At 45.1% G+C, this 25202-nt stretch overlaps 1 protein-coding gene across 4 annotated transcripts in view; it reads left to right on the forward strand.

Annotated features, from left to right (window-relative positions):
• LRP8 (LDL receptor related protein 8) overlaps positions 1-25202 on the forward strand; it is a 191795-nt gene that overhangs the window by 163742 nt on the left and 2851 nt on the right. Inside the window, exons 5-18 of one of the 4 annotated variants that reach the window (XM_054073257.1) lie at positions 736-1098; positions 7630-7752; positions 8105-8227; positions 11138-11257; positions 11387-11512; positions 13080-13251; positions 16066-16293; positions 16850-16968; positions 18470-18609; positions 20799-20940; positions 21386-21538; positions 22198-22422; positions 24433-24501; positions 24724-24896. In XM_054073257.1, the coding sequence (XP_053929232.1) occupies positions 736-1098; positions 7630-7752; positions 8105-8227; positions 11138-11257; positions 11387-11512; positions 13080-13251; positions 16066-16293; positions 16850-16968; positions 18470-18609; positions 20799-20940; positions 21386-21538; positions 22198-22422; positions 24433-24501; positions 24724-24896 (2276 nt within the window). The remainder of the gene's footprint in view (positions 1-735; positions 1099-7629; positions 7753-8104; positions 8228-11137; positions 11258-11386; positions 11513-13079; positions 13252-16065; positions 16294-16849; positions 16969-18469; positions 18610-20798; positions 20941-21385; positions 21539-22197; positions 22423-24432; positions 24502-24723; positions 24897-25202) is intronic. The other 3 variants (XM_054073258.1, XM_054073259.1, XM_054073260.1) reach the window with 3 other exon arrangements.

Below are 25202 nucleotides of genomic sequence, written 5' to 3' on the forward strand. Positions count from 1 at the left end.
AGGCTTCTCTGGTTCAGCTGTCCATTAGGCTTTCAGAGGAGAGTACTCCACTCAGCATCCTATCTGACAAATGCCTCATTTGTATGTTAATGTTGAGTTGTGATTTCCAGGGAAGGCATTCAGTGTGTTGTAAAGGGCCTTACTGGCAGATTGCAGCTAAATTGATGCTCGACTCACTAAATATTTACCCTACACATCCCACTTAATATGTCCAAAACCAGGCACACTGTGAAATCCTGAAACCTGATTCTGTGCTTGTGAAAGTCAGGAAGCTGATAATGTCAGTGCCGAGCAAAGTGAAGCACTGTGTATGTCCACCAGCACATGACAGCACACTTCCAGCCTGCCCTGAAATCTCCCGGTTCTCTCCGTGCTATCACCCCATACACCAGGGACTGCTGGGCTGCTCTTGCCTCAACCAGGGCTGCCCCCCTCTTTTCCTGCCTGCAGTTTGCAGTTCATGCAGCCCTGCTACCCGCTCGTCTTCAGGGCTACCCATGGCCCCTAAGAAGATGCATCTTATGGCTCAGCTGGGAAGGTGACCGCTGCTTCTTCACCTCCTCCTTGCCATGTAGTTTACCATGGGGAAAAATGTTTTGGGCTAGGACAGCCAAGGTAATGCTTTTGTGCCCTTGCCCTCCTCTGTCTCAGACATTCCTAGTGTATTAAAGCTGACACAGTGGTGGGGGCTGGATTGGAGTCCTCACAGCTCACCTGTTTGCTTTTATTCCCAAGCCTGTTCTCCCAATGAGTTCCAGTGCAGTAACAAGTCGTGCATCTCCATCATCTTCGTGTGTGATGGTGACAATGACTGCGGGGATGGCAGTGATGAAAGAAAATGCTCCCCTTTGACCTGTCAGCCCAACGAATTCCAGTGCAACAACAGCGTGTGCATCCCAGAGCCGTGGGTCTGTGATAACCAGCCGGACTGTGAGGATCAGTCGGATGAGTCCGTAGAGAAGTGTGGCTACAATGCCAAGGCCCTCAACACCTGCGCGGCTCATGAATTCCAGTGTGGCAATGGTGAATGCATCCACCTGAACTGGAAGTGTGATGGGGATGAAGACTGCAAGGACAAGTCTGATGAGCAGGATTGCCGTGAGTGTCTGCAGAGGCAGGGCAGGGCTGGAAGCTCTGCTTTGTTGGGGAGAGGGGACAGAAGGCTGCTATGGGCTGTGTTTTAAGGCAAGTCTTTGATGTCTATGCAGCAACTGTGTGCTTGACAAGGAGCGTTTGTGTTCCAAATGGCATGGCTGGATGCCCAGCCTGGCAGGGTCAGGTATATTCCAGACTCCTTTTATTTTTGTGCCTTGAGGATTCAGAGAGAGGGTGCAAGAGCTGTTGGATGGTATTGTGCCTCAGAAGAAATCTGTTTCACTAGAAAGACAAGAAATGGAAAATGGGAAAATGTTCAAAGCCCTCAGGCTGCGTGGTGGGGTCACAGCCTGGAGGTTAGAAGCCGCAATGCTAAAGGGAATATATGATCAGCAGGAAAAAAAATAATTAATTTTTTGCCTCTGAAGTTAGGGTATACTGAACAAGGCAGTCAAGAGCAGCACCTCTGAAGAATCTCGTTTGAAGTGTACTTTGAGCTTGGCTTGATAAAGGCACAGAGCTAATAAATAATGGATTTCTTTTCATCTGGCTTTATGCATTTAACATGGTGTTGTTGGTGTGTATGGTATTTCAAATGTTTCATCCGTTTTTAGCCACTAAACTGTTCAAGCTGGTCACTTACCTGAGGAGGGAGAGAGACAAGAAAATAAGCAAAATGTCTTGCTAAAATATTCATAATCACAAGACTGAAATGAAATAAAATATTTACATAGCTGTATATATTTAGCAGCTCTGACATTGGGCCACCTCTGGGGAGGAAGGCAGCAACCAGCTGCAGAAACCTGACATTTTTACAAAGTTACCTAGGAAAATTTACTACTTTTGCCAGCACTGTCTTTTCATGCCCATGAAAACACAGAGCTGAAGCTGGTGAGCTCAGAGCAGCTGTGTGGGAGAGTCCTTCAAGAAGTGAGGAATCAGACTGTCTCCCAGGTAGATACAGGCAGTTCATCCCTGGATGTATTTAAAAGATACGTAGATGTGCTGCTCAGGGACGTGATTTAGTGGTGGACTTGGCAGCGTTAGGTTTACAGTAGGACTTGATGATCTTAAAAGCCTTTTCCAACCTAAACGATTTTGTGATTCGGTAATTTCAGTGGCTTCTTTAGCAAGAGGAGGAGGATGTAGTAAGTCCTGAACACTGTGGTTTTCACTGCAGGAGAGCAGGGGGGTGAGCCACAGGTAACCATGGAGTTGCTGTGCCATTGTAAGAACCAAGAACTCTTTTCAAAGAGAGATGAGAGCAGAATAGGAGAAATGAAGTATGTTTTGTTAGGAAGAGAGCAGCTTTGACTGCTGGGTACAACGATATCAGTGCTGTCAACACCCTTCTGAGTAGGAATGGATTAGTTTCATCTCCAAGAAGGTGATACAGGAGATGACAGAGCTCTTGGGCAGCAGATACCCAGGCAGTATTTCCAGAGTCTGATGCGTTGCAGGGACAGTGGAGCCAGAAAACAAAGTTGGTTCCTAGCATCCATTTCAGTATGAAGTGACTGTAAGAAAGTCAGGCAGGAGCATGTCTAGTGGAGATGTTAGCTGCTAGCTGAGGCAGCCTGTGTTGGTTGGTGCCTGTTTTCATTCTGAGACCTCCTGCGGATGGCATTGTACTTGAATCCCCTCCAAATCAGAGGGCAGTGGCTAGACAAACACAGCTGAACAACTGCTGTCAGGTGCAGGGGACTCCCACCAGAATTGGTCACCATCCCACAGGTTGTATTCCCTGCAGTAACAGCAGCCTGGCAGGGTGGCTGAGTTTAGACAACTCTGGAGAGGGAAAGGTGAGCTCCATTCTATTTCCAAGTGGTGAAAGAGGGGAGCAGCTTACAGATGGCACTTTCTGAATAAATGTCTCTAAAATATCAATCCTTCTTGTTGAATTTGAAAGGAATTTTTTCAAGTCTCTTACCGGCCTTGTTTACTTTGATACTGCTGTGTGAGAGGGGTGGGACTGCCTATGTGCCTTGCTGAGACAGAGGGAGCCCTCTGTACCCCAGCTTCTTTCCTTGATCTGACAGACAGCAGCGGTGTCCAGCTGAGCTCAGACTGCTGAGACGTGAGGCCCGAAGGAGCACGGCTCTGACAGCATCCCTGAGCTGCAGAGCAACTTCTCCAAGTAGCACCTCCAGATACACCAAGGGCAGCCTCCCCCGGGGCAGGGGACACAGCTGGAAACCGCTGCAGCGCAGCGCAGTGCTGACAACCAGTGGAGGGAGGAGGAAATGTGGCAGAAGTGACTGGAGACATAATAATTATATCTCTTACTGGCAGAGATTTAGCACCCGAGGGTTTTTTCCAGTAAGTCTCGGTCCTGCACAATGTGCAGCTTATCTGCCCAGGAGGAAGGAGCATGTGAGCTGCGTCTGCTGCTTTCAGTCCTGTGAGCCAGGTTATAGAGGGATTTCAAGCCCCACGTTTTAGCTACTGCAGTGCTGCTCCATGTGGAGTGCCTGGTTCTGCCCCTTACACCCATGTAAAGTAGGAGTCACCCCGGTGTCACAGAGGTGTAGAAGCCTGCTGCTTTTTGCACTGAGAGGAGGGGAATCTTTAAGGTAGTAGCCAGGAGAGGACTTTCAGCACTGAGTGCTCCTGTAGCCGATGGGTCGACTGAGTGAGTCAAAACGAATGTTCCATCCCTGTCCTAGTGCAGCTGTTGCTTTGGTGCACATGTCCGCTGTAAGAAAGTGACATTTGAGACCTTGGAAGCTCTGCGTCACTGTTCATCTGTTGGACTGAAGAGTTTAGGGATTGACCTTTATTATTTTTCCCCTATCCTGACATTCTCTTTTTGTGGTCAGTATCACGTGGCACGCAGGGAGTTAACAGGTGTTTGACACTGCTCCATCCGCTTAGCAACAGGGATGGCACAAGGTCTGCTTCCATAAAAGCACTGTGTCTTCTCTTGCAAATGGGAATTGGGTGGGGTTTGCGTTGTATAAAATAGAGGGATGGGAGCTAATGCTTTAAAAAAAATGTCACGAGGCCATCACCAGTCATTTGTTATAATCATTTTGGGGTGAAAACTGAGTAGAGCAGAAATGAAGGGTGACAATTGGTGAACAGGTTTTGGCAGCAAGACAGCAAATAAATAGGAGGGAATGACTCATTTCAGGAAAGCTTTGTGAGAACATTGAGTGGTTGGGTTTTTTTTTTCTCCTAGGATATATATTCACATATGTATATATATTTATAAAATCAACGTTAGGTTAGATTTATTAGTCTCCAAATCTAGAATGATTATATTTTCAAATGTCCTTTGCAACTCAAATTAGGGCATCCAGGGGGGAGAATAAATAATGCTTGCAACTGATGGCTAGAAAAGAGACCCCTTGAGACCTGACCTCACTTCTGTGCCTCTATCTTCCCACCTATAAAATGGGATTGATGCATTTTGCAGATGCTAGTTTTTTCTTGAGATTTAAGTTCACTTTAGGGGGGACCAAGGACACAAGACAGAAGAAACACAGGCTCACACTTGGAATCTGGAATATATCTGCTGAATTTGAGCAGTGCAGCTTTGTGCCTAGTATTTGCAAATGGGGAATGCGTCTGTTTGAGTGCGCCTGTTAATTTAGCAGGGCTTTGCTAAATTGTTTTGTATTTGATTTGTGGGGCAGAGGAGTTGGCTATAAAACTGCTGAGATTTCACTGATTTAAACCCTCCAAAACAGCACAGCAATTTTCTGAACATATTGTGCAAATAAACAGCACAGCTCTTCCCTCTCCTTAGAATATTTGTCTGCTTTGGGAATGGCCCTGATGGCGACCTGCTGTCAACACTGTCAATGGTGCTGAGATGGGTTTTTGTCCCAGCCTCAGGACAGCAAAGTTCCTGGCCTCTCCCCTGAAAACTGGTGCTCTCTAGGCCAGGTAGCATAGCAGTCTCTCTCCTCTTACTGAAAAACGCACCAGAAGAGAAATGCTGTATAAGCATTTGAATAAATTTGCAATCAGTAAGAGTTTTTACTCTATCTTCTCTAATTGCATGTCTATTAGGAGGCTCAGGGGCTGTTCCTTAAGGTCAGAATTTCCACTGCTCTGCCGGAGTGAGAAGTGAGCCAGGAAACCAAGCCTGGTCTCCAAACTTCTGTCTTTTCTTCCTGAAGCAAAAGCTTTGTGCAGTGATGTTGCACCGTCCCACGTATGTGTTTTGCAGTCCTTTTAGCAACTGAGCTTGGAGCTGTGGTGTCACTTTTTCTGTCAGTGTTCTGGTGCTTTTACAACATTGTCTTTGCAGGTCCTGCAAACTTCTACTTTATTTTGACTTTGTTTAGGATTAGAAACCTTTCTATCCTTAGCATATAGCTGTAACTGCTTTCTAGAAGGGCTTTGAAGGTTACAATTGAGGACAATTAGTAGGTTACAGCTGCCTTCCATATGTTTTGCTGGTATCGCGCAGGTTTACTTGATGAACCTGAGACCTGTTCCTCCTGCAGGAAAGATACCACCTCTATTGGCTTTAATTGCATGTAGCGCCTTGGTGAGAGGTTAATACTTATAGTTAGAAATGGAGGACAGTCCTTTCTTGTCTCTGCATCTAGAAGTTGCTACAGAAAAGGTGAAGTAAACTGTTCTCCACGTTGGGGTGAAGACAATAAATAATTGTGACAAAGGGAATTTGCAGCTAGACAGTAGGGAAAACTTTGCAATGTCCAAGGTTTAGCTTGGAAGAGATCAGGATTGCCTAAGGGGAAGGTGGTCTTTCCATCATGAGGGCTTCTCCAGGTGGGAGGTTGTAAATGGCAGGAACAGTTCAAGCAGAAGTGCCTCTGCCTCCTTGCAGGAGCTCTCTGTGCCTTCCAGATCTGTGGTCTGTGATGCTCTCAGACCACAGTTTTGTTTTTTCCTCTCCTTCGCTTTTCTCCTCTTAGAGCAGCAGTTCCTGAATGCTTAGTTTGGAGCTGCTGTCCCAGATGTCCCACTGAGGTTTCCCATTTCTGTGCTTGGGTTTATTAGCTGAAATGTGGCGACACAGCTGGTCCCATAACTATACTTATTGCAATTTTTTTTTCTCACTTTGCAGCTTTTTACTAATATAGTGCATATGGCTTTCCTCTCAGTGCTATTTCCAAACTCTCCTTGTGTAACACTGTTTATTTCTAAGTTTATTTCTAAAGGCAGAATTTCTCCCTTCTTCCATCAGCCCTGCAGTTGTGGCTTTTCCTGTCTTTTTCCTGCTGACTGAAGATGCACTAGAGCTAAGTCCAGTGAAGCAGTTGTGTATCTGGATCCTGCATCATATGGGATGCAGTCACCAATGATGCTGAGCCATTGCGCAACTTTTACTTTATGGTATTGCTGCTAGCTCACTTCATGTCTGTGGCTCTTCCTGGGTTATATGAAAGTGGTAATTTTTGTATTAGAACCAGTTAGTCAGATTGTCAGGGATGGTCTGCCATGTAGCTCTCACCTCCCGTGTGGTAACATCAGTGCTGACCTCCTCCAGCTATTGAGAGGCAGCGATTTTCTGTAATCAGCGAAGTGGAAAGGTTAGAATCAAGTGCTCTCCAGGGTGTGCTGCCTTAATAGGATTTTAAGAAAACATCTGTAAGACCAGCCCCTCGGAAGTAAGCTGCATAACATATCCCAGGAATGAGGAGGCTTTTTTGCCAGGGAACTACAGGCCGCAGCCCTTTGCTGGCTAGCAAATCCCCGTACCCCATGTCAGTGCAAGTCTGGTTCCAGCTAGGGAGGTCTCTCACTTAGCATAACCCTGGGGAGGGAATCAGGACTGCTTTTAGTATGGTCAGTGCAGCTGTTCTGAGTTTTTTTCCCAACTTTGTAATTCATCAGATCTGGTTTCAGTTTGTAATAATCTGACCTGGGCAAATGAGCTTCAGGCTTGAAACCTGGCCTGACACTGGGGAGATGTTTTTGGCCTGTAACCCCAAGAAACTCCAAGATGCAGTGCAGTGGAGCTCTTCTGCCTTCCGGTGGTCTATTAACTCATGGGCATTTAGTAATCCAAATGAAGATGTCTGCGTTTTAGCTTTGTCCCTAGTGTGACCATCTTGGCTTTGGCAGAGAGTCAGTACACATCTTTTGCCCCTGCCCTTAGCCTGAAGCTATATTTTAAATCTATCTTAAACATAATTTTTTTCTGAAGGAAGAGCTGAGGAGCAGGTGTCTTTGCCCACCCAGTGTCACTGTGCACTCCTAGATGGAAAAGCAGCCTGGCCTCTCATGTAGACTGGAGACCCCAGTGCTGACAGTTTTTTCTGCCCACCTGCTTTTCTTGTGTCTCACCCAAGAAGTTTCACTGCCTGCACTGACTCTGTTTTGACTAGATCTGCTCAAATGGGCTTTGGGACTCTTTTCCTAAGGATGTAGAGGGTGAGCTGGGACAGCAGAGGGGCACAGGAGGTCAGTGGCTGAGGCAGCTGATGCCCCTATTGCCAGTGCTCTGTGCAGGAGTGTGCTAAACTCCTGCAGTGGCAGAGGTACGTGACTAAAAGGTACCACACAAAAGATTCACGTCCGGTGCAGCTAATGCTTTAATGTATTGTCTTAAAGCTCTGGTGACTTGCCGGCCAGATGAATTCCAGTGTGGCGATGGGACCTGTATCCATGGATCAAAGCAATGTAACAAGGTGCATGACTGTCCTGACAACAGCGACGAGGCAGGCTGCGTCCAAGGTAGGTACAGAGAGCTCTGCACTCCTCATGCTCTGCGGTGTAAGCCTGCAGGACTTGTGTGGCCACTGGAAAGGGAAGAGGTCTATGCTGCTCCTCCAGGCCATGGCAGGCTGCTTCTCTAGAGAGTTTTAAGCCATTCTAGCAGTGGGGTTTCTTGAGAGAGATGATTGTCCTGACCCAGGCAAACTGCACGTCTTCAAAAGTTCCTTGCATGATTCTCAGTCTTAATGTTCATTTGCTTAATCCCATCCCATTTCTGCTAATGACACCTGCTTGGAGCATTATGTCAGGCTTTTTGTTGTCGTGAGCCTCGTCTAACTTAGTTGCTTTCCTCTCTTGCCCGACATGACAGAGTCAGCATGTGAAAGTCCCAGCAAGTTTCAGTGTAAGAGTGGAGAGTGCATTGACGGAGGCAAAGTGTGCGATTCACATAGAGACTGCAGGGACTGGTCTGACGAGCCTCTGAAAGAATGTGGTACAGTACTTGCCTTCTACGTGTTGCTCCTGTTGTAACTGCTTCCCCTCTCCTCCATCTGGTGCTCACAGCTTTGAATGTAACCACATGTAGCTGCTAATGCTATTTCTCACTCTGCCTCTCTTTCTTTGCCTTTATTCTCTCATCACCCTTCATACAAATATAATTAGTAGCCTAGTCTGATCATCTGCAAGTTTGAACTGTGCCCTTCTCAGCTCAGCTTTTATTCTTGGAGAGATGTATGAACTGAGTATGGGACTAAGAACCAGGAATTCCCCCTTTTCCCAGATACTAGTGTCCTCCACAGCACAGACCGGTTTATTTAGCCTCATTGCCTAAATTATCTTGGAATTGTAAGATGATGATAACATCATAAAGACGTAGCTTTGGGAACATGCTTTGAAGATGAAAACAGATAGAGTGGCGGCAACCACTGAGAGATGACTTTAGGCATTTCTGGATTTTACGTTTTGTTGCTGTTTCCCTTAGAAATGGCAGCAGGTTGGTCTCTGCAGTGTCCTGTCAGCTCTGGGCTAGTGAGAATGAGCAAACCACAACAGCTGGGTCTGCACTGGGGCTGTCAGAGCCAGCAGAACAGAAAGTCCAGGCCAGAGAGCTGTGCCACTCTCACCTTTCCCACCAGGCAGCGTGGGCACCAGCCCCAATCTAGAACATTACTCGCACATGTTTTTCTCCGCACTGCAGAAATGTCTCGGACAGACATCCCTTTCCATGACATCATGGAGCACCAGTAGCATGGAGCTCAGTGTCTGCCTCTTAAACAACTCACATTCAGGAAGAACTGTCAAGTCTCTCCTCTGTATCAGACAAGTGTGTGTGCACATCTAGCAAGGATGCATTTACCATGTCCTTTCAGTATGCCCTTGCTTCCTTCCACACTAATCCACATCTCCCTGTCTTTCTGAGTGGGTGTTGTAACTTGTCTGTCTGTGGAGGTGTCCCAACAAAGCTGGCAGTCCAGTTAGTCTCAGGAGACTGGGCAGTGGCACAGCACAGCTGGGCCCAGTGCTCAACCTTACTGTGGTGCCGTGGCTGACTTGGTGCAGTCTCAGGCTGGCAGTGAAGTGTTGTTGGAGTTAGGAAGGTGAACAAGAGGATAGCCCTCAAAGGAAACGCGTTTCTTTAAGAGTGCAAAATGGTGTGGATCACTGTGAATGAAATGCCCACCCACAAGTAATGCCCACAGAAAGCAGGAGGTGCAGGGCATGCTCCTCATCTTGGTGTGTCTGTCTAGCTGTGTGTTAGACACGGCAGCACCATTCGAGATGCCCCAAAAAGCATGGCAGAAGGTAGAACATCACGGGTCTTATTTTAGGCAGGCAGTGAACTTACTGCTGAAGTTTGGGCAGCAGCTGTCCAGCAGAAAGAGAACAGGCTGACTTCTCTGCCTGGTTCCTCCTCTGCTCCCATTGAGAAGTGCAGCAAGTGAACCAGCACCTGATTTACAGTCTTTAAATGTGTTCCACAAAGTACTTCTGAAACAAGGGGAATCACGTGAATGAGAGTTTGCTTGTTAATTGAAATAGACTTTGCAGTATTTTGCAGAGAGCAGTTGTGCATGTTTATGCCCCAGTTTGCTAGAGGCCTCTGCAAGCATAGGAATAGGTGATACCCGTTAATAAATGTCATTGAACAGTGATGACACAGAATGGGACTCTGTGGACACCTTCTTGGAGCCTAGTGAATTCATAATGTATTGATATCTGTATATGTGTGTCTTTGATAGGAAGGTGAAAGCATCCCATAGCTGAGATGGGGTTCCTTCTGACATTTTCCTTATCTTACTAACTTAATTGGCTCATGGTTGTTTCTGTTTTCTTCCAAGAGCACTGGTTTAATGGCTCTGCTTTGCTGTCCACCTGCAGCGTGCAAGGAAGCAAGAAGTAAAAGAGAAATGAAAAATTTGCCTGTAAATTGCCTTACAGATTGATGCGAATCAGTTTTGTTTGTCCTAGTGAGCCCGCTATCCCTGAAATCCCACAGCTCCTGTTCAGTAGTCTTATTTAGAGAGAGGACTTTCTCTTCACCTTGTGTAGGTTAATTACAATAACAAGAAATGTTATTTCTGACAGGAAACCAGCTTTGCTCAACCTCTCATTCAGTTCTAGTTACTAGGATCCATTTAGTCTTGTTTCCATTTCAGCGCTTGAAGTGGGAGTAGAGAGGTGGCCTTGGATTAGATGAGGACCCAGGAGAGGATGGGGGCTGTTGCCTCATAAATTGCACACTTGGGCTGATGCAGGCTGCCAGCAGAGACTGTGGTGTGGGAGGTGTTTGTGGGAGGATTGTATTTCAGTGCTAATGGAGTATCGCTGACACACTGGGGTTTTCTGGAATTTTCACATAGATCATTCCTTGGAGCTAGATGGGAAAATAGTACAGTACTTCAAAATAGCTGCCCCCTGGGAGATGAGACTCCCCAGCATGAATTATTAAACCTCAGAGAGGCTGTTCAGAAAAGTCAACATGAACCCGCACACAGGGAAGAAGGAATCTCCCGGAGAGAGCCCTTAGGTCCCTTGGAAGTTCCTCACATCTGGCAGAACATGCTCAAAGCAGCAGCTCTCTGAGGGGATGAGATGCAGAGGTTCAGATACACTGTATCCCCAGGGCTGCCCATTCATTTAGCCACTAACTTTCAGTCCAAATGAAACTACAGTGTTGGTTTGGAATAAAAAAGAGCAGGAAAATGATACGATGGTGGCTTCCTATCTGTGAAGCTGCTAATATGTTCTAGTGGGGGCAGCTCCTGGCCTCCAAAAGTGATAGATAGGGGAAAATTTCTGAGGACATTGACCTCTCAATTCATTAGATTTCTCAATTAGATTTCATTCAATCTAATAACTAAACCCCCTTCTTTATCATAGATAATTTGTATATCCCTTGCAGGTATTAATGAATGCTCCATAAACAACGGTGGTTGCTCACACATATGCAAAGACTTGAAGATTGGTTATGAATGTGAATGCCCGCCCGGATACAAGCTTCTGGATAAAAAAACGTGTGGAGGTAATTTACATGCAAACAGCAGTCCCTTGTGTTTCACCATACAGAGACGTGATTATACTCACTTCAGCATTGCTCCATCACAGATGGTTTGATTTCAAGTTATTGATGGGTTTCAAACACTCTTTTCAGACATAGATGAATGTGAGAATCCAGACGCTTGTAGCCAGATCTGCATTAATTACAAGGGGGACTACAAATGCGAGTGCCACGAGGGATATGAGATGGACACCCTGTCCAAGAACTGCAAAGCTGTAGGTAAGACAGCTCCACAGACACTTAAACTCTGCTTGCTCAACATCAGAACTCCAGTAAGAAAACACACTTGCAGGGCTAAGACAAGGGGAAGAGAAACAAAAGAAAACTAGCAAACCAAGCAAGTAAAGACATTTCATTTTGAGCAGCACAGAACTGCTGCAGTGATAGCAGATGCTTCTCCTAGGCAAGAAATACTGATCATGCAGATCAGAATATTTTAACAGTGTACAGAGCAAGATTACAGTCACTAGTTGGTTGTTGAAGCTGAAACTAGAAAAGAAAATCTCTTGGCAGGTGTTATTAAAAACAGTGCAGCAAAAACCTTTAGTGGTAGTTGTATTAAAAGGGAGAAAACATCCCATTTAAAGCATGGGAAGTTAGCCACCTCTCCACCCTCTCAGCCTCTTACACAAATACCAATATAAAACACCAACAGTTTGCTCACTGTTACTGCCAAAATGAATGTTACTCAGAGGGACAGAAAGTTGAATTTTGCAAGACTGAGCATTAGCCATGCTGAGGGTTTCTTTAATGGAAACAGTGGATCTCTTGGGAAAGGATGAGTTACCTGCAAGACAAAATTGTTTCGCTACTGTTATCCTGCACATCCATGTGGCCTCTTTCTTCCCAGGTTCTATCCAGTACACACAGAGTCCTGCTCTCCTCATAAAGCCTGCTACTCTCACACCTCCAGTGTGAGAAGGAAACAGGAAAGTGCACAGAGTGAACTGAAGCTTTTGGCTGTTTTGACATTAAGTTATTTTAGTGACACTTAAGAACACGAATCACATACTTTGCTACTTGCAGAAGGCAAGGATGTGCATCTCCTGGTCTGAGCCTAGGGACAGGTGTCTTACTCCTGCAGTAGGACACTGGCCTCCATGGGGTTCCTCTGTGAAAAACTGTGGAAGCTAAGGTGCTGGCTGTGGTCTTCTAGGCAAGATAGTATTGGGTTTGTATGTGTCCTGTCTTTTGGAAAATTCTGGCCTGGGATCACAACTGCAGTCGCAATATTACCAGCACCCAGACAGCAGGCTCTGGCCCCGCAAAAAAGGGATGTGAACTGCCTGAGACCAGGTGCTCAGGTGGACTGTGCAAGTTTTGCACGTACATGACAGTCTAAAATTCCTCCCTGGCAACCAGTCCTGGCTTGGCTGGATTCAGTGTGGCTCGATCACACCACAAGTTTGGCTGCCTCCCTTCCCTCCAGCCAGCCCAGAGGGGCTGTCTCTTCCTTGCCCTGGCCATGAGTCACTAAAATCTGTGCCATGTACTTTGTATCTAAGATGTGTAATGGAAGGTGAGGATGTTCTTCAGAGTTGTACTTGTGGCTTAGCAGAATGGGCAGTATATCTTGTGACCGCAGAGGTGCTGTGGTCCTCCCTGTCCGTGTATGAGAGCTCTGCCTCTGGAAGCTGTTTACACTTGCTTCTGGTGTGGTGTAAAGCTTCCTTACAAAGCAGAACTATCGTTGACTGTTAGTTCTGTTGTGGTTTGAGAAATGAAAGCTGAATCCAACCCTTGGCCCAGCTGCTAACATGACAAACACACTTATTTCTTGTGGTAGGCAAGAGTCCATACCTCATCTTCACCAATCGCCATGAGGTCCGTAAGATAGACCTGTTGAAAAGGGACTACTCTCGCATCATTCCTATGCTGAAGAATGTCGTGGCACTGGACGTGGAGGTGGCAACAAACAGAATCTATTGGTGTGATTTGTTCTACCGAAAAATCTACAGGTAAGGGGCAAGGGAGGGTGTGTGTTTCGCTCCCTTTCCAGAGCTACGGTTCAGTCTAAACCCCTTGAGGACAATTAGCAGAGAACAGTGCAGGCCAAACCTGAGGGCTTTTCTTCCCTTACTGGATTGTGTGTTATCACCCAGGCATCCTTAGCTTTTTCAGGAATTGAGAAAGAAATCAGGTGCTTGTGCAGTGAACTTGTTTGATAATACTGGAAGGCTTTTCGTCAGTAATAGATCCTACTGCATTTGTGCATTACACGTAGGCTCTTATTTGCGGAATTAGAATACTGCTAGGCAAAGCAAAGCTGCGTGAGGCTGCTGCTGTGTGGTGTGTGCTTGCTGTATGTGAAACTACAAAGGACTTGGCATCTGAAAGCACAAAGGAGGCAAATGAGGGGAACAAGGAGGTGGCAGCACAGGTACCAGCTGCCTGCTGTAGTCTCTCGTAGACTGGATTTACAGTCACAGTGCTTGACCGCAGTACACATTCTGTAATTCTCACTCTCTCTCCTCTTTCAGCTGTTTTTATGGCATCCATCACAGTATTATGTATTGGGGCTTGTGAGTGTGCCTACTCAGAAATGCATTTAATTTATGCACTGAAAATCCCCCGTGTATATTCTGATTTGCATAGCAATGGACCCTATTGCATCTTCTGCAGTGATTTGTTCTGGATTTTAGCTAATGATCAGGTGAAGGTTGTTTGGTTTCAACGTGTGGGAGCCAAGCCAGAGTTTCTGCAGGCCGTGTAGCTCCCATGCCATTGGCAGGAAAATTTGCCCAGGCTGTACTAAGCATTAAGCACTCAAGTAGTGAGTAGGCGGGTATGCTGGGCAGCCCTGTGGGGCTCTGAAAATGGGGAGATAGTTCAGCAGAAAGGTGGTTGCTTTCACTGTGTCCAATTCTGTGGGCACAGGCAGTGGTGGGTAAGGACTTCATCTTCATACGCAGAGAATTATTCAAGACACACTGCTCCTTCTGCAGCTCTCTGGCAGTGAGCACCTTGGGACACTGGGGGCTCCTGAGCAGTGTTCATACCCTAAACATGGCTCTACCAAGCCTTTTTCTTTTCCCAAACAGCAGGATTTTTCTCCTTTTTACTCCTACTTGTATCAGCTGTGTTGTAAGTCCTGTCTTTTCTGCAGAGCAAGCTGTGCAATCATAACTTCCCCACAACTAATATTCCTGTTTGGAATTGCTACTACCACTAATACCAAACAATTCTAAACAAAGGGCCACCGTGCCATTCCAGCAGAGGAGAGAACTCTGCCTGCAGGAGTCCTCTGGGCAAAAGCAGTCTGTATTTGAGAGGCTGTTGCAAGGTAAAAATTCTGGTACAGGAGATAATTATTGGACAGAGACCCCACCTTTCTTCATGCTCACCTCACTTGCCTTTCCAGTCCCTCTCCTATTGAGATGATGTCCTTGTTGGTGTGTCAGAACATATTTTACTGTATTTGGTTACTAGGAGAATTGAAAGGTCACCTCTGTATTTCAGCCCTCCCATTCTGAAAGCCACAGGAGCCTCTCTTGTCTTTCCCACCAGTGCAGCGGAGTCGCACTGAGGGCACAGCGTGGCAGCTCACCACGGTGGTGGACGGGAAGTGTGACCGTGGCTGTTTCACTGACCAGGAATTAGTTGACCTGGAGCTGTGTAGTCAGAATGTGTGGTGCTCATCAGACTGAAGTAGCAGAGGCTCCGGAACATGGTCAGATGCCCTGCAGAATCCCAGTGATATTGTTTGTTTGGTGTTGGATCACAGAGAAAACAAAGCCATTCCTTGTAGTGAAGATGAAGTACCTTGCTGTTAATCCAGGCTGACACTGCATAGCCATTCCAGCCTGAGTCGCAAACTATAAAACAGGGTTAAAAATTCCTGGGCTTGGACATTTGTTTCCACATCAGCTCCCATATGACTTACCTTCTCATTCCATGCCCAAAAGCAGGATAACCAGTGAAGAGAAGATTTAAATCATCTTGGAGTTTCAAATATTCAGAGAGAAAAAAAAACACCTTTCTGTGGTTAGTAACTTAATTTTAACATGTACTGAATTATTATTAAGAGCCAGAGTAAGCTTTTAGAAACACTGGTGCAGACTCAAAATAATTCCATTTCAGTTCACTCAGTGCAACCAATATTGGTGCAGGAGCAACAGAGCAGAATCAGCCTATGTGGTTGTAGTAGCAACACTGAGTGAGGTATGAAACATCCATGTGGAGTTTCCTGCCTTTTTGTTAACATTTTGAAAGATTCTGAGGCTGCCAGTGGTATTTACTGAACATTTACTTTGTATCTAACAAGAGATCACTTGTCAAATTAATACGGCTCCGTGAATTCCTTTGGTGAATCATGATTAATTACACAGGTCCTAATTCTGCAGTACATTTAAGCTCGTTTATTTGCATCCTAAATTCATCTCTGTTCAGCTGAGCACTTGAGAATGTATTTCTAATGTCCATAAATCCCATGAATTGATCCTATTGAAGTTAATGTGCCTGAAATCAAATGCTTTGCTGAATTGTGCAGTTACAGCAGTAAGCGCGTAGAAAAATAAAATGAAAATTCCCTGTTCTGCAAATGCCTGCCATCCAGATAGAGGGCAATAAGAACAAGTTGTAGGAGAAAGTGGAAGGATGCAGCATGCAGCTGTAGAGGTTTCTATGTCGCTTGTGCTGCTACACACACACTTCCTTTCTGTGGGGTAGCAGTGGTGCTACGTGGCATTCAGCTGTCCGAGGTGCAGCCCCATGCATGTGTGCACAGCCCTCGCTGTGTTGTGTCGGTCCAGTGACAAGTCCTGTCTTTACAGCGCCTACATAGACAAAGCGAGTGACACCGCTGAGCAGGTGATTTTGATAGACAGCCAGCTGAACTCTCCTGAAGGACTGGCAATAGACTGGGTTCATAAGAATATCTACTGGACGGATTCTGGAAACAAGACCATCTCAGTGGCTACTGCAGATGGTAGCAGGAGGAGGACACTTTTCAACAGTGACCTCAGTGAGCCAAGAGCCATTGCTGTTGATCCCACACGGAGGTAGGTGTAAAGACCACAAACACTCCCTTGGTCAACAGAGATGTTCCAATCTTCGTTCTGCCCCTCTTACAAACTTGTGGGTCATTCTCATCTCATCACGACTTCAGATACCTTTTGAGATAGATCAATCCATTGAACGGAAATGAGACTGCTGAGATGGTTCAGCAAGGCCACTGCTGTTAAAGAAAGTTCTGAAAATTTAATGGTCAGGTCATGTGTTTGGTGGGCCTGAGCTGGCCTGGGCACGTAGGTTGTGCTGGGAAATGAAGCAGTCTGTCTGACATGCGTATGGGCTGCTTGGATAAGCGAAATCCACATACCTAGCAGACACACCAGGAGACAGTGTGCGTGGGGTTACTATGGAGAGATTTTGCATTCTGGTGTGAGTTTTGTGGCAGAGCACCCTGTGGGACAGTACATGGCTCCAGCAGGTGCCTATCAAGATTAGCTGAAGTAGCTGAATGGCTTTGTTGTAATACAGAGAGAAGAGTGTACCTCCTACACAGTTAGTAGTGCAGAGTCTGATTTGATGTCTTCTTGCATCTGTCTCTTTCAGGTTCATGTACTGGTCTGACTGGGGAGACAAAGCTAAGATTGAGAAAGCTGGCCTGAATGGCGCGGGGCGGCAAGTGCTGGTGACTGACAACATTGAGTGGCCAAATGGCATCACACTTGGTAAGTGCCTGTGCTAGAGCTACAGCATCCACCATAGCTGACAGAAAGTTATTTTTATTGTTAAATAGGAAAACAATATTGTAAATGTGCACAGAAATCCTGGACATACTCTGTCACTGGGTGCTCACCAACATAAGCGATTTTATTTCAGTAGCAAGCATACAGAGGAAGTATTGCTGCAGTCAAAACCTCGTATGCAGGAGCTTTGAGTTGCTTTTACATGTGCCTTAAGGCAAAGGGAAACTTGGGGGGAGGATGCTGAGCTGCAACAACCCTTTGGAAGTCCAGGAAGCATCAGAAGGTCTTTGGTGCTGGTGTCTCTGGACCTGGACCTGTAGTGAGAAGCAATGTCAAGATACTTCATTGGAATGATGAATGCACGGTAGATCAAGGCAGGAGATACAGCCTGCAGACTCCATTCCCTGTCAGCATGCCTGCCAGCCACTCTGGGTGAGGGTACCGAGATGGAACCCCTCTTGGCTCGTGTCTTGCATCCTGCTGACCCACAGAGGGCTGTGGTCATTCTTGCTGCCACATCCAGTTGCAGGAGTGGCAAGGAGGTTTCCTGCCCTCTTGGTGCAGCAGGGGACAGCCTCCACTGGAGTTACAGCCATTCTGTGTTTAACGCCATGCAGATCTTGCATTGGTGTTTAACTCTGCTTAGTTCTATGTTTGAAAATTCTGGCTGTGACAAGGATCTTGGAGAAAATGCTGCTACCATTGCTTAGTGTTGAAGTGCTACCGCTGTGAACAAATAATGTTATCCTTCAGTAATTAAGAAATTAATTAATGACTTGTTTAACTACAGAACTTGTTTTGTGTTGGCACTCATCCACTTGCATTCTGTTTAGTGAATCTCATCCAAAATGAGTGAATTTGCTCCAGGAAGAGAAATTCAGTGCTTAGCATTCTAAGTAACATTGGATCCTTCTCTCCCATTCCTGCCTGCACCCCCCCCAAAACATGGCAGGTTGTGGTTGGAGCATCCTCGCCACTAGTGTCCCCCCTGCCTGCAGCACAAGGGGGGTTTCTGCACCTGGGATTCTTCTTCACTGAAAATGTGTAAATGGCACAGCTTCTTCAGAGAGGCGTTTCATCTGAATCACTGTGGTTCTCCAGCAAGAGACCAAGGACTCTCACAGTCCTGAATAGCCTTTAGATGGGTGAAGCTTCTCAATCCGGCGCTGAGGGAGCGACTCTGGGAAGCCCAGACTGCTGCTGGCCTGCTCTTCCTGGTAACAAAAGAACCGCATTGTACAAAGCTGTCAGTCAGGCGTTCCCCACACACGCACAACAGAATGTTCCTTCTTTTTAATCTTATTTATAGGGCCTTATCCCAGCATATCTGGGCACAGATTCAAAATCAGAACTAGTGTTAAAAAAAAAAAAAGGCCCAATAATAAAGAGATTAGTCATGCTGCCAGCAGGAAAAACATGCTGGGCAAGAGAAAATGTTGCAGGAGCCATGTGTAATTTTGCTTCATTGTGTTTCACTTCTCAGATTTGCTGAATCAGCGTCTCTACTGGGTAGACTCCAAATTGCATTCACTGTCCTGCATTGATTTCAATGGAAGCAACAGAAAAGTTCTGATCTCCTCTGTTGACGATCTGAGCCATCCTTTTGGCTTAGCAGTGTTTGAGGTAAGTCGAAAACGGATGCAGAACAGACTGGAGACTACAAGAGGTCTCAAAGCTCTTCGTGATTAAAAACGCTGCCTTTTGCATTGCACAGAAAGCTCAGTGAGGGTGTTTGCTGCTATAGAAACCAATTAACTTGGTCCAGGTTCAGCAGGGAGAACTGTTTTCTAAAGTGCTTAATCAGGAGCAATGCGTTACCTCATGCTTTTCCCTGATGTAGTACCAGTGCATCCGTGAGGAGCAGGCGGTGCCCAGAATTAACATCTTCCACAGAATAGGAAAGTGGGTAATGGGTTTTCCTTGATTTGAATCGAGCCAACTGTCCATACGAAGGCCGAAACAATTAGCAAAGGAAGGGAGAAGCCACTTACTGTGATCAGCAGGTGGAATAACCATTCCCTGAGTAACACTGCAACATGTCCCTTGTCTTTTGAAAGTCAGACTTTGAGGGGAGCTGCATGGGCTCTGAGCAGCCTCTCTGCCCACAGTGAAGCACTCTGCTGCTCTCAGCAGCTTTGTTTCATGTTGTCTTTGCATTCCTGTATTGCGTTTTCTGGTGCCAACAGGATCCTCAGGGGACAACCCCTTAACTTTTGCTGTGTTGGCTGATTGTTTCCATTGTCCATCCCAGCATCTGCAGAAGCAACGTCAGAAATGTTTTTACCAGTCATGGGAGTCTCAAGGCTTCAGCTGGGAGCATCGGTGCCAGCAAGGCACTTGCAGGGCTGCCCCTGCGGTCCTTGTGCACCAGTGCATTGCTGAGGGTGAGGACATGGTATTAAAAAGGTGCTTGTTCCTCTGGTTCCAAAAGGGTCACGTAATTCTCTTTCAGGCTGAACTGCTCCAGTTATGACAAGTAAAACCTGCCAGACATCAGAGAAACTTCCATCTCCAAAAAAAAAAATAGCCGTGATACTACAGTGATGTAAGCCTAGTTTCACAAAGGCATTAGACTTCCAGCTCCTACTTGTGTATATTCCATTGGAAACCCTATTAGTCTTATAGATTCAGTACTTGGTGTCACACTGTAGCCTTACTAAAAGCAGTGCCGTAGTTAATTAACTAGTACAGTACAGATCCTCAAATGTCCTCCAGGAAGAACTCGGTCCTGCTGAGATCTGCAGAAATTGCCACATAAACAGGCATCCACATTTCTGCCATTGGTTTATACACAGCTGCTCCATGGCAAGGCCCAGGGCTAATGGCTTCCTTGCAGCTTGAAACTCTGCATTCCCCATCCTAGCTCAGGAGTACTCCGGGGTACGGAAGACATCATTCAAATCCCTGCTTTGCTTGGGTGAAAGCAGAGAGGCAGCCTAGCTCTTCCTCCCCTGGTAGAGGATGGCCAAGTATGCCTGGGGCAGGGAAGTCTCTTGCAGCTGAACTCCTTTCTGTGATTATTTAAATTATTTTGGGAACAAAAGCTTCAACTTTGGCACCTCCTTCTAGGTAAGCTATAGCAGAGAAAGATGTCTGGTTGGCTCCCTGTCAAGGCGTGTGTCACAGCTTCCTTTCTTTTCTCTTCATTTCACTTAATGAAGTTGGCTTTTGACTGGGCAAACCCCTTTTCCTTAAAATCCTTATTTCTCCCATGCAATGGGTGTGGTTTCTAGGCATCTAACTTTGGGCACAGGTTTCCCCAAGACATTGCTGCTTGTGAGTTTTGTCCCCATCAGCGATGCTTAGAGGGATCTCTCAGGTTATTTAACCTCTGTACCACTTCCTCATTTGAATGGCTGGTTGGAATAAGAGAGAGCCTTTTTGCTTTTGATAACTTGCCCTTGTTCTCCATAGATGTGGCTCTTATCTTTGGAAAGGAGAAAAAAATCAGCAGAGAGAACAAAAGTTTCTGGTATGGCCCTTTGGTTCTGCTCATGATCCAACATGTCTTTAAAAAGAATATGGATCAAAACCAGAATGGGTGTGGCTCTTCTGTACTTCACCAGATTTCCACTCCCTTGTCTCACTCATAGCTGCTCAGAATTACTAAGCACTTCATAGACATGTAGGATTGCTGTGCTTTTAAACATTAGCAATGACAGTGTCTAAAAAAAGGTGCAGATAGAAGTGCCTTGAACCAAAAGTGCCCAAAGGTAGGAACACAGGGCACTGAGTTTGTGACTACTGGAGTTTAAACCAGTTTGAGTTGATTTGAGCAGGGCCAGGTCAGAAATCCTGTGCATTTCCTGCAGGACAGAGTGTTCTGGACTGACCTGGAGAATGAAGCGATCTTCAGTGCAAACCGGCTGAATGGCTTGGACATCTCCATTTTGGCAGAAAATCTCAATAATCCTCATGACATCGTAGTATTTCATGAATTAAAGCAGCCCAAAGGTAAGACATCCTATGGGTATCATGGTCCTAAATCAGGTTTATTTGATCTAGTAAATGAAATGCTTCCCAATGGTTCTTGATGAGAGAGAAAGCACAGGTAATAATGTGAAATCAATGCCTTATGTTGGAATTGCCTGCATAATTAATTCAGCAGCAGCACTTATTGAAAAGTCTGCAATTTGTTAATAGCTGTTTAATTAGCATCTTTGATAACGGTGAGTTACTCTCGTCACTGTAATGCTTGCCATTCATTATATGTTTAGGCAGTTTTTATAGTAGTCTGTAAGGTTTCACTCTACTCTAGACTGTAAAGATGATTAAGCAGCCTGATTAATTGAGGTAGGGAGTGGAGGAGAGTCTTCTTAGAGGACATGATACTTCTTTGTCAAGAACAAGAAATAATTAATTAGAAAAATAACTTGCCTTTTCCTCCATCCTTCAACAGCTCCAGATTCCTGTGAGCTCAGCCCTCAGCCAAATGGAGGCTGCGAGTATTTGTGTCTTCCTGCACCTCAGATCACTCCCCATTCTCCCAAGTATACGTGTGCCTGTCCTGACAATATGTGGCTGGGTCCTGACATGAAAAACTGCTTCAAAGGTAAATACAGTGAAGTAGCTGTTCTGCTCTTCCCACAAATCACACTTAGAGGGCATGTATTTCCTGATGGTGAAACATAAACATTAGCTTTTGTATTCCACATACTTGTGCCTTCTGAACACAGTGTTGTGGTGGTCTTTTTTTTTTCCTTATATTTTAAAGCATAACCAGAAAAAGATACAGCAGGAAGAGGAAGAAAGGGATAAGGCCTGGCAGTTGAAGTGTGTGTTTAAATGACACACTTCACATAGTCATTTAAAATTTCTTGTTATTGCCCTATGGATTCTGGATCTGGAGAGGCCACAGTCGTTGATAATATCCCGAAGAGATGGGTGGTTTCAGAGTAGTTTTCCCTAACATGCAAATAGTTTCCAGTACAAATTCAGTATCTTCTGAGGAACTGAAAAAAACCCATGTTTTTCTTAAGTTCTTAACTACTTTCCATCCAGAGCGCTTTATTACTGCTAATAAATAAATCTGGACTTCAGGAAATCATTTCTGTAGGCATGTAGACTTTCCATAGTCTGACTACTTGGTAAATACAACTGGAATTTGGTTTCTGCTTCTAAAAAAACGTAACAATCCTCCCCAGATTCATGTCACTATTTATGATTTGCTTTATGTACTTACATTTACCAAATTACATGTTTGCTTTTCAGATCTTCCAACTACTTCAACTGCTGTACTGGTTTCTACAACCACAGCATCCCATAATACCGGGACCACAGCAACTGTAACTGGCAGTGCCAGTAACACCACTGAAGTCGTCCCCAAAGCTGTTTCAGAAGCTACAGTTACCACCTCAAGTTTTAATTTGCCTTCCACCACATCCATCCTAATAGATTCTGAGATGACCACTGGAAACAGCAATTTATCACAGCACTGTAAGAAAATGCAATTCCTCTTCTTTTTCTATATATACACCATATCACAAAAATTCATGCACTGGTGGGAGACCTGACCAAAGAGCTGAGGTACAAACAGGTCAGATGCAGGCAGATCCTGTTGCGTAGCGGGAGAAACAGAGCACTGTTTCTGCAGACGCCTCTGCTGTGATGACTGATGTGATTCCAGCTGCTCGGGGTATTAAGGAACTTGTGACAGGATTCCATCTCACACATGTAAAGCTAACTGTAGATATGAGGCCCCGGGAGTTCATACTAGTCCTTGCACTGTGCCCAGTACTAGTTAATTCCGGCGTCAGTGCTGTTTGTAGTGCTGCACGCCGTAATATGGATGACTTTACAGGTACTTCACCTATTTTCATTGTTTAATTATTAATGTGATGCAGCACAAGTTGTAGGTTAAAAATGCCTCCTGTCCAGCTTTAGCCCTTCTGGATGTTTGGGATTAATACAGCCCAAGACAAGCTGCATCTGTTTTGTGTGGCTGGTGCTCTGCGTGTTTATGTGTCCTGATCCATGGCATACGATTGAAGTTTTGCGTTACATACCAGAACAGTAACAGGCCTTCCTAAGGTTCACCCTACACAATGAGGGAGCAATGGAAAACCGTCCTACCACCTCAGCGCTAACTGGTAATCCCTCTCGATTGTGCTGCCAAGGCAAAGCAGGAAAGTTGAAGTGCTTTTCCAAAAAAACCCAAACCAATTCTAGTCCAGGGAGAAGACTTTACTCTTCAGAACTGTCATTCCAGACCTCAAACACAGATCTAGATTGCTTTAATAACACTAAAATACACTTTCTCCCCGCTAAGCATTCCCCTGAACAGAACAGGCAGTTTCCATTGCATCTGGAAAGCAAAACTAAACTATCCCTGTTTGACTAGGATGCCTCTATGTAGGAACAGTGATGCAGCGCACTCTGTACTGCATTTGGGAAAGCAGAATCCAGCTTCTAGAATTCATTTTTGTAAGATCTTTATATGCAAATTTCTTTCAACTGCAATAATTAACCTCTTAATAAAACATAGAAGCAAGGTGCGTTTGAAATAGGCCAGCTTGTTATTAAGTAAATAACTACGTAATAGAACAGCCTGCCAGAAGGAAGTATTTAAAAGAATAAATTGCCTATTAAGTTCCATGAATTGGTATATCAAGAGACAAACTACTGCTAGTTCCTCCTCTCTCAGTGCCCAATATTTTAGTAAAAAAAAATTTTCTGTGTTAATGCTCTATTACAAGATCTCAGAGCAAACCTTGTTAAGTATATAACTAGAAAGGTAATTTTTATGTATATATATTTTAACAAAAAAAAAGTCCCAATAATGGTTTTTTCTCTTTTAAGTACAGTATTGAGTTTTGGGTCATTCTTACGCGCTGAGGCAGACTGCAGTGAGTGATACACGTGAAACCTAACTTCTTAGCTGTAAACAAAAATTAAAGAGAAAAGCTGTGCAGGTGGCTTTGCACTACATTCTTCTTCTGACAGCTCACTAAATCATTAATGGTGTCAGTACTAGAAAGTGTTCTACTGTGGATTTTCAAAAGTACTATTCACCATCCCCTGATCCACACATGGAATTTCCATTAAATGCCACTTTTTTAAAACTGGCCTCCTTTTTTGTGCTTGAAAATTCAAGGCACGAATACAGTCACTTCCTCATTTCTGGTTAGAGCTTCTCTATCTGTTACCCTGTACTGAGCGCTTCCCTTAACTGACCGTGCTCTCCTGGTGTGTCGTTTGCTGTCCTGCGAGGGCAGTAGCACTTCGTGGTCAGGCTGTTGTCAGTCCTAAGAAGCAGCTCAGCTTAGCCCAGGTTTGTGTGTTTATGCTTCTTATCTTCTCTGTAATGATTTTATTACAAAACTCTTCACAAACTCTTTGATTACAAAAGCTTTCTGAAAGGCAGAACAACATGGTTGCTAACATAAAACATTCTTTAGACATGGCTTTACAATGAGGAAATGATCAGAATGACTTCTGTAATTACAGATGCAAATAACGATGAAGGCTTTGATTCAACTGTGACAGCAGCTGTTATTGGAATTGTCATCCCTGTCGGTAAGCTACTTGGATTTAACCTTTGAAGGGGATCAAACAAAAATGCGAGTGTAAATAGTCTCTGACTTCGAGGGGTAGGGGTGGGAAAAAGGACAGGAACTGTTGAAATGGAGAAAAATAGCCTGGCTTCAAGAAGATTGTACAAGGATGGATATGGAAACATCCCAGCAGACTCATGCCTTCCCCTCAAAACTGGCTAACAGCCCTTTCCCCTCTCCTCAGTGGTCCTTGGCTTGCTGTGCATGGGAGGATACCTCATCTGGAGAAACTGGAAACGGAAGAATACTAAAAGCATGAATTTTGATAATCCAGTGTATAGGAAGACAACAGAAGAGGAAGATGAAGACGAAATCCACATTGGACGGACTGCCCAAATTGGTCATGTGTACCCAGCAGTAAGTATCTGAGGAAACTGCTGACAGAGAAGATTAGTTTTGTTGAGGGTTCAGATACAGAATTATCTCCAGCCGATTACACTGTTGGTTATTCACCATAGTATGACGAAAAACAGAACTTCCTTAATAATCATTGATTAGGCAGCTAAGCCTAGACTTCTTGGCAGCTCATGCAGTTCTTTTAGAATATAGTGGTCTACATAAGAAGGTAACTGTCCAAATGAAGAATAACTGTCCTAATCAGTCCACTCAGTCAGCTGGCAAGTGTAAAGCTAGCTATCTCGTGAGCTCAATATGTGACAGCTG

Source organism: Cuculus canorus, chromosome 8, assembly GCF_017976375.1.
Source record: "Cuculus canorus isolate bCucCan1 chromosome 8, bCucCan1.pri, whole genome shotgun sequence".
In the NCBI taxonomy this organism is placed as follows: domain Eukaryota; kingdom Metazoa; phylum Chordata; class Aves; order Cuculiformes; family Cuculidae; genus Cuculus; species Cuculus canorus.